Source organism: Thermobia domestica, chromosome 11, assembly GCF_964235325.1.
Source record: "Thermobia domestica chromosome 11, izTheDome1.hap1.1, whole genome shotgun sequence".
In the NCBI taxonomy this organism is placed as follows: domain Eukaryota; kingdom Metazoa; phylum Arthropoda; class Insecta; order Zygentoma; family Lepismatidae; genus Thermobia; species Thermobia domestica.
The window spans coordinates 249687205-249702237 of NC_137464.1; the positions used below are offsets into that span (position 1 = coordinate 249687205).

The 15033-nt window shown below is 35.6% G+C and overlaps 1 protein-coding gene across 1 annotated transcript in view; it reads left to right on the forward strand.

Annotated features, from left to right (window-relative positions):
• The window catches only part of LOC145664908 (Golgi to ER traffic protein 4 homolog), a 43189-nt gene that overhangs the window by 13759 nt on the left and 14397 nt on the right, over positions 1 to 15033 (forward strand). Inside the window, exons 4-6 of the mRNA XM_081731990.1 lie at positions 1748 to 1890; positions 10436 to 10574; positions 13189 to 13329. Of these exons, the coding sequence (XP_081588116.1) occupies positions 1748 to 1890; positions 10436 to 10574; positions 13189 to 13329 (423 nt within the window). The remainder of the gene's footprint in view (positions 1 to 1747; positions 1891 to 10435; positions 10575 to 13188; positions 13330 to 15033) is intronic.

Consider the following 15033-nt stretch of genomic DNA (forward strand, 5'->3'; position numbering starts at 1 on the left):
ACATCGTCTGTATGAGTTGAGTGTAACAATATCCTAGGTATATCTGTGGATAGTTTCTAAGTAACCAATTAGATCAGTATGTCAGTTCCCGATGAGAAGCTCACTCCCCGTTGATCTACACAACTAAAGTAGTTAATTATAAAGCAAAGCGTGATTGAGGGATGGTAGCTTAGTGTTAAAGAACTTACTTCTGGTGATTCTGAGTCCGGAACGTGAGCGTTATGGTACGTAAATATCGTGTCGTTCATGGCATTGTATTCTTTTAACATCTGTACATTAACAATTTTGTCTTGTGTTTATAAACTTTTTTTTTTTTTTTTTAAAGCTTACTAGAGTATTAGTTTAAATACGCTTACCTCCGTTTAACCCTTTGATTCAAGACATTAATTAGGTAATTAGAGCCTTTCTTTTCAAGTGTGCCCTTGCCGGCGCTACTGTTGACGTGTTTTTCCTGTACTTCTCTCGAAAGAGGAGGGATAGTTGGATGCAGACAGGATTGACACATTGAATTATTTCACCGGCTTCGCTGTTGACTGTCTTGTTAGTCATTTTAAATAGCCTGCGATCTTCACACGCCAAGATCACATGACTGAATGACGAATTGGCAACACAGCCGAGGTCATTCAGTTCTTCCCCCAAAGCAAAGGAAAGGTTTTCTCCGTAAGAGAGTGGGGCCTAAGTATGTTTCACATATTTTCCGAGGGCACACTTGAAACAGAAAGGCTCTGGTAAGAATATTTAAGTTAATAAAAAGAACGTTTGTGTAACTTAATATTGCGTTAATATTTTGACACCGAAACATCCACTGAAACAAATTTTAGTAATATCGAAGAAGAAGAAGAAAAAAAAAGAATCATGGTTTAATACCATTGGAAGCCAAAGTGAAGTGATATGGTCGAATTATATGCTTCTTACTCAATATTTTTGATATGATTAAGTGATTTCTTCAGGTGTACAACAATTTAAGGATGTTGTGGAGAATACTTTATTATTATAGAGGAGACAGAAGATGTAACAGATTCCTTTTCAATTTTATAAAAGTGGCCAGACAAAAGTTGTAGCGTAAACAACTGAAATATCGTCTGGAGAAAAATAAATAATAAATAAATAAAACACTACGCAATATTAAGTTGAGAAGATATTCTTCTGTTATAGTAGAATTTGCTTTAAAATGGGATCCTTATGACATTTTGTAATATTTAGGTTATTTTGTATGATACTAACTGCTAATAGGAATAACTTGGAAAATGTACTGTGTCTACTAAACTAATTTTTTTTTTCTTTTTATACATTGTTCCATAAAATATTTAAATTGTTTTATTTGCACATAATACCAGTAGTTCTGAACAATATTAGAATAATACAGAAGAATGTAATCCTTTAAGTTAACGAAAATTCGAACCTTATTTCCCATTTGAAGGATATTTGATCAAATGAGCTGTATGTGACATGTCTAGATTTGTTTTGGTGCCAAAGGTTGATCATATAGCCAATAGTCGAACAGTTCGGTAGATGGGAGATGGAGTTCGGATCTCCGCCAGTCTAACGATGAAATCTTTTTGTATTCGTATTGCTAGTAAGAATTTTCCTTTTTCTTCCTTCTCTCTTTTTTTTCCTAGAAAGGTAAACATCTGAAAATTGAATTTACAATTACAATAACATTGTACTCGCGTTTTATACATAATTTTCTACTTTGAAATATGTTTGGATTCTGTAATATTTATATAATCATTTTGGTCTATTTTAGGTTGTTTAGTATGATAAATGCCGATGTACCTGAACGGGAAACTTTCCTTAGGTCAGCATTAAGTTGGTCTATAAGAGGCTCTCCGGAACACAAAAGTGGCCATCCTCAGTTTCATCAAAGTATAGCACAGATATTTTGGAAAGGTAGTGCCACGTGTGGTGTTTATTCTTTTTATCACTGTTATATGGATTCTAAAGTGCTGCATGTTGTGTTTAATTATCATGATAAATTTCTCAGAAAAGTAATTATGTAGAGTTTTGTTCAAAAATTTTGGCCACCTACCTCTCTTTCAGAAGCCCTATACTCTTTCCTGTGGTATCGACCACTTTATTTAGAGCCTAAATATTAGAATTTCCTACGTACGTTTGCCAGAATATGGCATCTAAAACAAGATGGATGGCCAAAAGTTTTTGAAGAAGACTGCATTACGTAAGTTGCTACAAGAAAATGGCTATAACAGGGTGTCTATCGGTCACGAAGTCACGGAATTTAGCTTTCGGGTCACGATTTTTTTTTTTTTTTTTTTTTTTTAACTGCAAATGTAAGTACAGATTGGAAAATTTTGTTCTATAAAACGTCAAAATTCACCACCAAAAATGTCTATGGTCGGCTTTAGACGTTACCAAATCGCAAGCAATGTACGTTTTTATCGTATGGATGAAAATTCAGCCTAATTCGCACCCAAATTCACTATTGAAAAGGTTACGAAAAAGTTACGAAATTTCATTTTGGAATTTTAGTAACACCCTGTATAATTATTGTGTCTTTATGTAGTCTACAATCAATTATTATGTAAATTTTCTAGACTACATGATGAATATATGAAATTCGGTGAGTACATGTATAATAGTATTCCTTGCGAATGATTTCAAATGTCATTATCAATATCATATTTATTTTAGATCTTTCTATTTCGAATGTCTTTGATTTTTTTTTTTTTTTAACTTCAAGGGAAAAGAACACAAATTGCACGTAAAGAACACATTTTAAATATACAATAACACTGACTAGAACGTGTTCCAAGAAGTCAATATTTTCCTTTTCAGTTTCGCATTAATATTTCAGATAAAATTCTCGATTGCCTTTCATCGGATGTTCTTTTAGCTTAAACTGTCACAGTTATTATTTTAATCACATGCTAGATTATTGTATTTCAATGTATTTTAGAATCTATATATTCCCGTAATCAGACTAATAATGGAAACTCTCTATATAAAATGCCTTGCATAATAGTTTTTTAGTATCAACTAATTCATAAATGGGTTAAAGTGCACTATTTAAGCGTGTGAATATTACCAATTATTCACTGAAAATTTGCATTTTCATCATCATCATCACTTTAGAAAATTGTATGGATTACAATTAAAAACTACATTTCTGGGCGTTCGAACGCGTTGGCCATCTATGGCCATGTTAACCTTTCACCCATAAGGGATGACATCACTCGGCAATCACACTGCCTGGGGAATTGGGAAGGTAGAAAGGGTTGGGGAAGAAAGGAAGAAGCCTTATGTTAGGTACCATCCTGCCATTTGCCTAGTGTGAATGAGGAAAACCTCACTCAGAAAGGCTGGCCTTAAAACGCTATTACACTTTTTCGACCTAGTGTATCTACCGGGAATCGAACCCGGGATCGTTCGCACCAAAGGTTACGGAATTTAACATATATTAAAATTTAGGACAAAGTAAAGAAACATTTTTTTTTTTTAAACAAAAAATTTCTGATCCGAGATATAGGCTGCCAGAGACTTCGTCTCGGGCATCATTTGCGATGTCGGCAGAATATTAAAGTGCTTTATGTCTGAACGGTTCAATATATTTTGTTTTGTTTGAAAGATAGTAATTTACTGATTCAAATGATATCCATCGTTTGTAAATATATATATCCAAATTCTCGTGCTGTAGCCTTCTTTGTTTGAAATTTATATTCAAATATGCCAATCCCCCCAAAAATGTTCTTGCTGTTGATCAGTACGATTCAGTATACAGGGTTTTCATAAAGTCTGGACGGATTTAATTTGCTTATAATTTCCATAAAAATGCTCATAATGAAATCAAACAAAGTGCAAACGGTAGCGGAAGGATTAAATTTTTAGTTGGCAACACTGTTAGATAAGCGGCAACCCTATCAAAGATGGCGTCGGTGAAAGAGAAAGCGCAATGTGTTCTGTGGCACGCAGAGCTAAAATCACCAATTCTGGTGTGTCGAAAGTTCACCAAAGAGTTCAAAAAGCCGGCACCGACTGAGAGTGCAATCCGAAAGTGGCATGCTAAGTTCTTGGAGACAGGAAGCGTCCTGGACGTCTGTGGCTGGCATTTCGGATCAAACACGGCGGAACGCTGTAAGTAGATTCCAGCGCCGCCTACGCGAATGTGTGGACGTAAATGGCGTCCAGTTCGAGGTGTGGCGGTGAATGAACTGAGCTGGTGCAGATTACAGGTAAAAATTTAATCCTTCCGCTACCGTTTGCACTTTGATTTCAATATGAGCATTTTTATGTAAATTATAAGCGAATTAAATCCGTCCAGACTTTATGAAAACCCTGTACATGCCCTGGAAAAGAGAACTTCTGTTTTTGAGTTTAACATTTTATAAACAATGTTTGTGTTTCAACTTCCATGACTGATGTCTTGATTGCAGCGTTTTTTATTTATTTATTTGTGCCAGAAACACCAATCCAAATATTTGTACAGAAGTTATATCTCTAAGAATGCTAATATACTGAAAAGGAAAACACACCACTTTGATTCTTTAGGTTTTCATAAATAAATAAACAAAAGCTCTGACCAATGCGATGGTATAGAAACGATAAACGAAGTTGAAACTGGTGAAATATTTTTTATTCTTTTGGGTTTTCTTTACATAGAACGTTCCAAATTATGATCTACTGGAACAATGTGGAACCATCCAGATTATTCCAGAATGTAACAAAACCTTCTAGAGCATTCTGGAACCAACCAGATAATTCTGTGTTTGACCTAGCATATAAAAGGGAGAAGACATTAATTCATAGTTCAGTTATCAGTTGTCAACAGGAAAACAAAGAGAGCAGTTCACCAAATTTGTGGTCCAACAGTACCCGTAAGCTTTTGTGATGATTCTGTTGATTGATTAAGTTGTAGCGTGGTTTGTTGAAAGGACTTAGTTTGAGCACGGGAGAGTGAATCCATAAAATGAATATATATATATATATATATATATATATATATATATATATATATATATATATATATATATATAGGGTGTCTTAGAAGTCCCTTGACGTATGGCAACTGTTATTATCAGAGTTACAACAAAATGCAAGAGGAGAAACCGTCTCCAAATATTATGTTTTCAATCTAAAGTGAAAGAATTTTTTTAAGTCGAACGAGCCGTTTGGACTGTACACGCTTTATGCGCTCAGTGTTAAATGAAAATACAACGTTGTCATTTACCTGAACCCACAACATAAGTGAATGAAGTTACTGTCTTTTACGCTAACATGTCAGTGGCCAGTCCCCATTTCAAACTAACTTCATTCACTCATGTTGTGGGTCCAGGTAAATGGCAACGTTGTATTTTCATTTAACACTGAATGCATAAAGCGTGTACAGCCCAAACGGCTCGTCCGACTTAAAAAATTTCTTCACTTTAGATTGAAAACATCATATTTGGAGACGATTTTTCCTCTTACATTTTGTTGTAACTCTAATAATAACAGAGAATATATATATAGTAATAAGAGTTTCATCCCAGTGTCTGGATGATGATGATTTTTCTAACTGGAAAAGAATAATTACATTCCCTGAATCAATCAGTTGTAGAGATTGGTGTTACTTTTGTTAAGAAACCATGGCCAGTGAAGTCCAGTCGTAAGCTGTATCAAGAAAGCACAACAAAATTATTGCAGCTGTGGATGAGTGTACCAAATTAAAACTATTTAAACTCTTCAAAGTAGAAATTCCATGTTCAGAAGAAAATGGACCAAAAGAAGCTTGTACAACTTGCCGGGAATTTACATCAAGCATCATTTCAGCTATTAAATCGGGTGAATCCTACAGTGAAAGGGTGAAAACTCTAGCAATTATCCCAAGTGTCCCGTTATGAGCAAATTTTGCACCACATTTCTTCTGCAGCAAAAACATGGTGGATTAAACAAGTAATGAGATCTGCAAAAGGAATGTTTGGAAAACCGGATGCCATCATGTGAATGAAGTATATGTTCAAATTGCACAGTCGTTTTACTTGGAATATAAATGGGACTGTCCTCGCCACAGCACCAACAAGAAAAGACAAATTACTATAACAGTTGCAAGAGAAAAAGTGATGAAAGTGAAAAAGATACATGACGACAAGTATTCAAGAAACTTCCGCCATATATAAGAAGAAACATTAGAAGATCAAAATTTTATTCATTGTGACCAAAGTGGGTGGTTCCGCACCCACTTAGAGATGTTTGTTTTGTGTGTATTGTGTCAATTTTGAACTTCGTATGGTAACTTTGCACAACTTACTTGAAGGCTTAACATATGATACCTTGGTTGGACATGTGAAGCCATTAGTAGTCTGTGATGCCTGTTTGTTTCAGGAATGTGGTGACTGCCCTGGGAACCCTCCTTACAGATACGTAGTCTGAAAAATATAGCAGATAACTCTTCTAAGGTTACATGTGCAACGTGGGAGGAAAATAAACTCATTAACAAAACTGTTGCCATTTATACCTTCATTGACGAACTTGGGAGATAGACAGTGAAAGCAGTAACAGACCAAATCTAAAGAAATTGCAACAACAACATATGGCAGAAGTGAAGGGACGTGTAGAGCCTGAACAATTATGTTTAGTGCTTCACTGTGAATTTGCTGAGAATTGGTCTGTGATTCTGCCACAAGAAGTGCAAGCATGTCACTGGAGTATTGACCAGGTTTGAAATTTTACAAGAGTCACACATTTTCAAAACAGGACCACGAGTATTGCAGTTGTGATGACAGAGGATGTGACTTCGCACATGCATTGTTGGCAATACGCAAAATTCTTCCACCTGCAATCGTAGGCGTGCTCCTAGCCACTTCAAACATCATTATCAACTGTTTGATTTGACGAAACTGCTTGTGCGAATGGAATGGGTATACAGTGCTGCTGGTCATGAGAAGGGGCTTTGCGATCATGTAGAAGGCTTGCAGGAGTACCACATTAGCCGAGGATTTTACAAGAGTGGTGAAGACATACATATTAACAGCCCTAATCCTGTTCCTAAAGAAGAAGTTGAAGAATTCCGCCAGCAAAAATAGAAAAAATGGTCCAGCTAAAATGCCCTGTGAAAAGAATTCATAAGTCACATGTCTGGACTCACAGTGATGGGGGAACATATTGCACGAATTTTAAAGATTAAGAACCAACCATTTATCCAACCAAGGTCTCAGAAACAGCAGGAGAATGAATATTCAGATTCATAACGTACAAAGAGGGATATTTGTGGCCTGTATGTATGACTATGACTTGGTGGTTGCAGAGGTTATAGGTATTAGATATGAATTAAATGAGATCGCAGTGAACTGTATGGTACCACATAAACCGACTGCTGAATATGGATTTCCACCTGCAAGATAGCAAGAGCACCACCACCAATGTTCACTTCCAATTTTTGATGTTTTAAAGATCATAGGTGCCTCAGGAAGACATCACTTAATATCAAAGGAAGATAATAATGCAGTTGAACACATTTTGAGTCAACTGGATTGCTAATTTTAATTCTAATCAGAGTTCAGAGAAGTGGTATGCTTCGGAACCTGTAATAGGTTTTGGAACTTTCACATTTATTGTGGAAGCTTCAATATGTTTGAATGTTGTATCTGTTGCTTACCTTTATGCAGAATTAAAATGCCCTGTCAAATTAGACTAGATTTTGATTTCATGAGACCAATAGGTAAGGATGTGGAAACGGAAACTGGTTTAATGTATGGAAAAATTTTCAGTTGTTTATACACCCTGTTCAACTCCTCTTTTTCAGGACTTGTATGGTACTACTACTAATAATAATAAAAATAAAATTTTTGGAATTAGCATTTTTGAAAAATGTGATTTAAAAAAGGCTACAGGACGAGAACTGGAACGTATGTTTATAAACAGAGAATAACATTTTAATTAGTAATTTTTTTAATTTTTCAAATAAAACAAAAAGCAACAAAATACCGTGAATCGTTTCAGAGATAGAAGATTTTAATATTTTGCCGCAATTCGCACGTGAGGAATGGCGCCAAAGGCGTCATTTTGGCGACCTATATCTCGGGCTAGGAACTCGTTTGGACAAAAGAAAATATTGGTTTCTTACTTTGTTCTGAATTTTAACGTCTGTTAAACTCAATAACATTTTAGATTATCACAAGGTAAGTTTTTTTCTTTGCCTGTCTGAATTGATCTCAATTATCCCTTATAGAAAAGCGGCTTCCGTTAAATTGCGTAAATGTGTGATATTTCAATACTTAACATCTTCCTCAACATAAGTTTTAAATGGGCACAACCGCTGAAACGTCTTTATTAAGGCCCGAAATAGGGTTTCTTACCTACAAATCTTTTCAATTTCAGTAAATGTCATTTTCATTTGTCAGATTATCAGAAGTCGTTTAAAGTTCTTACAAGGAACGGACCTGTCATCCGGACATCCGAATTAAACCTAGTCTCCATTCAATAAACACAACAAAGATACGTTCATGCACAAAAAATTAGATGCCATGGACAACGGAGTAAGTACATGGGGTCCATTAACCCTGTTAGTATAAAGAAAATTGTAGACTTACAGTAAAATAGCTATTGCATGAACACTGTTCATTGGAAAGTCATGGTTTATAATTCATTCTCTTCAGCATGAAACAAGCTTTCCAGAGGTGCTATGTATTGGGACGCATAACGTACTTGAACAGGGAAAATTGGGAGAATGTTGGGAAAATTCCCTCCTGAAATCCCTCCCATCAACTTTGGACCCCTCTGGAGTGGCCCTGGGTAAACGCACACAATCCAAATGCATCTCGGAAAACACTATAGAGAATAAGAAATGTGTGTAGTGTACCAAGTTTTGTATTGCTAGACAGAATAATTATGAAGGGAAAGTGTGTATTGGTATACAAGCTTTTCCCTCATATCTATTCCATCTATAAAATATAAAACTTGGTACACATATTTCTTATCCCCTACAGTATTTTTCGAAATACATTTGGATTGTGTACTTTTACCCAGGGCCACTCCATAGGGTTCCGAAGTTGATGGGAGGGATTTCAGGAGGGAATTTTCCCAACATTCTCCCAATTTTCCCTGTTCAAGTACGTTATGCGTCCCAATACATAGCACCTCTGGAAAGCTTGTTTCATGCTGAAGAGAATGAATTATAAACCATGACTTTCCAATGAACAGTGTTCATGCAATAGCTATTTTACTGTAAGTCTACAATTTTCTTTATACTAACAGGGTTAATGGACCCCATGTACTTACTCCGTTGTCCATGGCACCTAATTTTTTGTGCGTGAACGTATCTTTGTTGTGTTTATCGAATGGAGACTAGATTTAATTCGGATGTCCGGATGACAGATTCATGTCCGTTCCTTGTTAGTTAAATAGTTGAATAATTAGATTACTAGATGACTGCGTGAACAACGATGTATTTGTAGATGAATACATGCTTAGTTAACTGTTTAACTTGGAAGATTAAGTAATTAGAAAGTAACTGAAGAAGTAGTTGTTTCAGTAGACGATTGAACAATGGTTGACTGCAAGCGTTCTCTATGTGACGGAATGATTGTGTTTCCTACCGTCCTTACCTAAGCTAGCGATAGGAAGACTGTGACACACGGCGAAAAACACATATCGCTGTCTTTCTGTATTCTCACTCTTGCTTAAGAATTGGAATGCGACTGTTACACAGTGTATTGCGTAACACAATCTTACTGTGTTACACAATCTTTTTTTCACTCTCAATATGTATTGATCAGGAAATACTCGGGAAAAAGACTGGAAGTCAGGGAAAGTCAGGGAAATTTTATAAAATATTTTTTCTAACATTAATTGTACACCAATTTCAACTTAATGATCACTGGGACGTTGTTCAGATTTTTATGGGAGGTAAGTGGAATGTACGTATGAGCAATTGATTACTATTTGACTCTATAGAATAAATGTTCTCGTATATAATATTCACGTTATTATTCCTTATTTGTATGTCAACGTCATCCGACACCTGTCATGAAAGTCAGGGAATAGAGTTTTCCAGATCAGTAGAAACTCTGATATACGAGAAAACGAGATTTCATTCTACATGGTTTCAAAGTAGCAAATAAACAACTATATTAAATAATACTATATTTTTTAAAATTATATATATATATATATATATATATATATATATATATATATATATATATATATATATATATATATATATATATATATTTATCAACAAAGTAACAGGCTGAAAACGAAATTTAATTTTTAAGAAGTCGTAGCCGATTTATACTCGGGTACAGGCCTTAATAACGGCTTTACAGCAGTTATACTCGCTATGATTTATGTTCAGGAAGATGTGAAGAATTGAAATATCATACACTAAAACAATTTAATGGAAGCCGGCTTTCCACAAGAAAGGAAAAAAAAGTACAATAATGCGTAGTTTTTCGATGTGACGTAAAAGTAAGAATTACATTAATATTTTTGTTCTTTCCAGAAAAGAATTATATCCTAGCGCGGTACCACTTTCTTCATTCGACAGATGGCACAGGTTGTGCAACTATGCTTGTTGAGCTTCATTTACAAAGAGGATTCGCAAGTGAAGTGGACTTATTTATTGCTCAAGCAGTGCTTCAGTAAGTGATTTGCAAATTCCTCTTTAAAAAAATCACCTGTGTTCCTGGAAGTAAAATTATTTGTTCAAGAAATAGTGTGTGTTCGTATTGAGGTAGTGAAGATTTGCGCAGTCTACTTGAAAGTAATCTTGTTAACATCATCATCATCATCTGCTGTGATGCTATTATTATTATTATTATTATTATTATTATTATTATTATTATTATTATTATTATTATTATTACACCACTACGTGATTGGCAAATAAAACAATTTGATTTCAGTTAATCGCTGTGCTAATTTGACGGCTGAGATTTTTTTTTTTAAAGTTATGTAACTGCTGGCTTAACATTAAAGGCGAAAATGGTAGCAGACTCCTGTGCTGTTGAGCATGCAATACATTCGAGCAAGTCGGAACGTCTAGAGGTGCAAATGCCCTCCTTGCCCCACACATTCATTACTGAACCCCCCCCCCCCCCCGTGTTTGACCGTTAGTTGTTGTCGGTCGAAGTAGAATTTTTGAAGGGAGTTGTCTCCATATTCACATGCGTCCGCTAGATGAAAATTGGGAAAGTATAGACTTATCAGTGAGAATTACCTGACACCATCATGTCGTACCATATTCATTGCCCATTGTTTCCACTTAGCAATATTAATTGTGGTAAGCAAGGATTTACGCCTTGCAGTTCTTCCATGATCGTTTAGGTGATGCAGCAGATATCTGACAGCTGTAATCTGACTCACTCTCTTGTGTTGCAGACTTCCACTTTGTATTTGGTTTCTCACAACTTTTGGTAGCCCTCAACTGTCATTGCGTTTAGCCTGGTCAACCAGAACTTGAAATCACACTTTACTTTTGATGTCTTTTAAACTCGGTAATAACCCGATTGATGGTGAAGAATGAAATGTCAAGATTCCAGTAAAGTATTTTTTTGGCTTCAATGAGGTCGCATTGTCTTACCATCCGATCATGTCCAAAATTACTCAACTCTTGTACTCCTAGTTGCATACACTGCCTATAGCTGGAATAACAAACAAATTACAATCCTTTAAATCATTACATTTTATCATATTGTAAGGCATCTATTTACTTAGGATATATGTCTGTAACTAACTTTTGATCTTACGTAGAAGGTAGAACGTTATGAACATGGTGTATTTGAAGGAATTTACCAGACACGTAGATATTTGATTTTAGGCTTCAGAAGGGAAGGACAATCTCCAATTATTACTGGGGCGCTTTGACAGCTATCTGCTACTTTCTTTTCATTCTGTATTCACCGAGCAGAGTAGAAAGATGTGCGTGGATACATTGCAGTGCATAACTTCTTGCTTCGCGACCGATTATTTTTACTGCGTTTTCCTCAATCTTTGGCGAATGCTTGGATATTATTTTTAAATATGTGCTCTTGCTATTCCATCCAAAGTTCTTTCTAGTATAAAATGGCTTCATAATTCTCTCTGCAACTTTGCAGTAGATACATTTTGAGTACGATACCAATATGCCCATAGCATTTTCTCTGAAGTGTGTCATATTGTGCAACACTAAACAATCATTTTTTTCGGTGTACAATTGCAATTAAAAACTAAAGCATCCACTTTTCTATTAAGAACTTCAGTGTTACAGATGTAGGAACATTTCGTTCTAGCAAAGATGTTAGTGGTTGATTTTTTTAATAACATTGGAGCATGAAAGACAGCTAACTTCTGCTTTCACTGGACTTTCGAATAGTAGAGCGGTTAACATTTGCCTTTTTCGCGTGCGTGGACTCAGGCCCATCCCCATTGACAGTGTTTCCTGGTAAAAATAAAACAGTAGTATTAATAATAATCAAAGGTTATCTCAAAACTAATGTTCCCTCAGTGGAAGAATTGGCAAATTTGTGTGAAATACCTATACACACGTTAGATACCTATTAAGGCTATTCAAAATATTGTTCTTTACATTTCATACATTTCTGCCACCGTTTAACTCAATGCTGAAATCTGTTCGAGATAATCTTTGGAGGGGTTTTTTTTTTTTTTTTTTATTTATTTATTTAACCATGTATTTAACAATTCTGTACACAAGGTTGTTTTTGAGAGGGGGCAAACAATTTGAAATTATACCGGGAAAAGTCAGGGAGGTTGGGATATTAGTGACCACTCCATTATGGCATAGCATACGATGTATCTATTAGCATGCGGGGCCGGGCGTTATCGTGAAGTAGAATAACGCAGAACGCAGTAGATTTTTTAATTCTTTCTTCTTCGTCTTAGCTTCCCTAGTGTAATATCCGCATCTTTCCGTAAGTTTTAACCTCATACTACTCTCCTCACTACATGTCATCTTCATTCCGCTGTGAATCTCCGAAGCTTGGCAACCTTTTGTTTGCAAGAACTCGATCACACCTCTGTATAGTTCTGTTACTTGTGTTTGCGTATCTCTAAATAATGTGCTTGTTATTAATACATTGTACTATATTTGTGTAAAGTTCATTGCAATCCAATAAAAATATGAGGAGTTATCCGATGGAGACATTAATTTTGGGATGAACTTTGTTATTTAAGAAAAAAAAACTGTTTAGTTATTATTAGCAGTGCATTTGAAATTACGTGTAATAAGTGCGTTTGATTGTAGTCTTTTTATTTCAGATACTTGTGTCTAAGGAATAAGACAACTGCATCAGTTGCCTTCACAAGCTATACCACCCAGCACCCAAACATAAAGAGAGGCCCGCCGTATCTTCTGCCACTTCTTAACTTCATATGGTTTTTATTACAAGCAATAGACAGGTAGGTGCATTTGTTTGCATAAGTGCTAATGTTAAAATTTTACTGATGCAGATAACAGTATATGGGACTGATGTATATTCAACTGTATTTACAAAAACAGTAGTGGCCCATCACTGCTGGGGACAGACAAATGAAAATAAACTTCACGCAGTTAAGCCACGCCTTGGAGAATGGCACATATCTGCTTGCTCTGGTCGTCGAGATGAAGTGCTCCTAACGCGTTTACGTAACGGACATTCTCTAGTTATTTGCTGCGCAGTTTGAGTCATCCGTATTGTGAGGAATGTATTGGCCCACTGAGCATTCGGGACAATACTCCGAACTCAGAGAGCGTCACGGATTGTCACTTACAATTGATTGATGATATAATTGTTGAGCGTGTCCTCTCTTTTGTGCACGCATGTAATATTTCTCACGTTCTCTGAGTTTTTTTAGCCTTTGCTCTTATATTTATTGTTCCTGCATTTTTATCTTCTATTCTGATTTTTATTATTTTTCCACTATTTATTGTTATTCTTGTATATTTTCTCTATTGTTACCATTATTAGTATTATTGTTCTATTTTTACTCTTTATTCTTATATACTGTATATGTTATTCTCATTATTTTACCTCTTCTTTTAGCTTTTTCACTTGTCTTTTTCAGCAGTACTTTGTTATATTTTGATATTGTTGATTTTTCTTTTATTTATGTCAGTCGTGTTAATCGTGACGGGGACAAATAGCCTCTCTGCTGACGTCCCCATCAAGACTTAGCCAATCAATGAATCAATCAACTCATCACTGCTGTATTGTACAAATGGTTATCAAAATAATGGAAACACTTGAAGTAGTGCAACTTACCAGATTAAAATGGAATTGTATTTCACCTGGAGTGTGTTACTTTATAAAATGCGAAAGGAATAATTTGGCTAGTGTTAGTAGCTTAATAATAATTTATCTTCAAACTTATCCGTAATCTATAACACTAGTAATCACACTCCTGTGTTCACTCTTATAATAATCTGTAAACTTTATTCTTACTCTTAATCGTATCTTTCTTGGTTCCTTAGTCTTTTTAACAATATATCCTTTGAATCTTACAAATTCATGTGCTATTATAATCTTCCTAATCTTTGTCCTTACGACATATATTCATAATCTTTCAATACATCTTGTTTATCTTAATCAACATGACAGCCACAGACTATAAATCTTACACTACACGTGACACTTTCTACCAACAGAGTGTATCACTCTATTCCATAAGAGGGGATGGAAGAGGAAATCTGCGAAGTAAATGAGCACATTATCATTCTGGGGTATATGGCGTCATTGTCCAGAAGCAATATTTGGACTGTAGGTTGCACATGATCTAAAATGGTGACAATCACGGGCAGTGGCGAGACAGGTAAGCGTCAGTACAAGATCCATTCAAACCAGGATATTACGACATTCAGCATTGCAGAATTGCTGCCAAGACTCACAGTTGGGCAGTCACAGCGAATGATACGCTTCTTTGGGCGTCTGCTACACACGAACAAGGCCCGTGGTGTGAAATAAGGTGAATGATCACTCATTCGACCACATCATACATCTCCAATATCAGCGGTTTCACTCGTGCAATCCGACTCCCGTATGTCCATTCATGTAACTCGCGGAGGACTATGATTGTCGACACAGGATGTGCGAGTTGCTGCTGGAAAACTATGATTGTCGACACAGA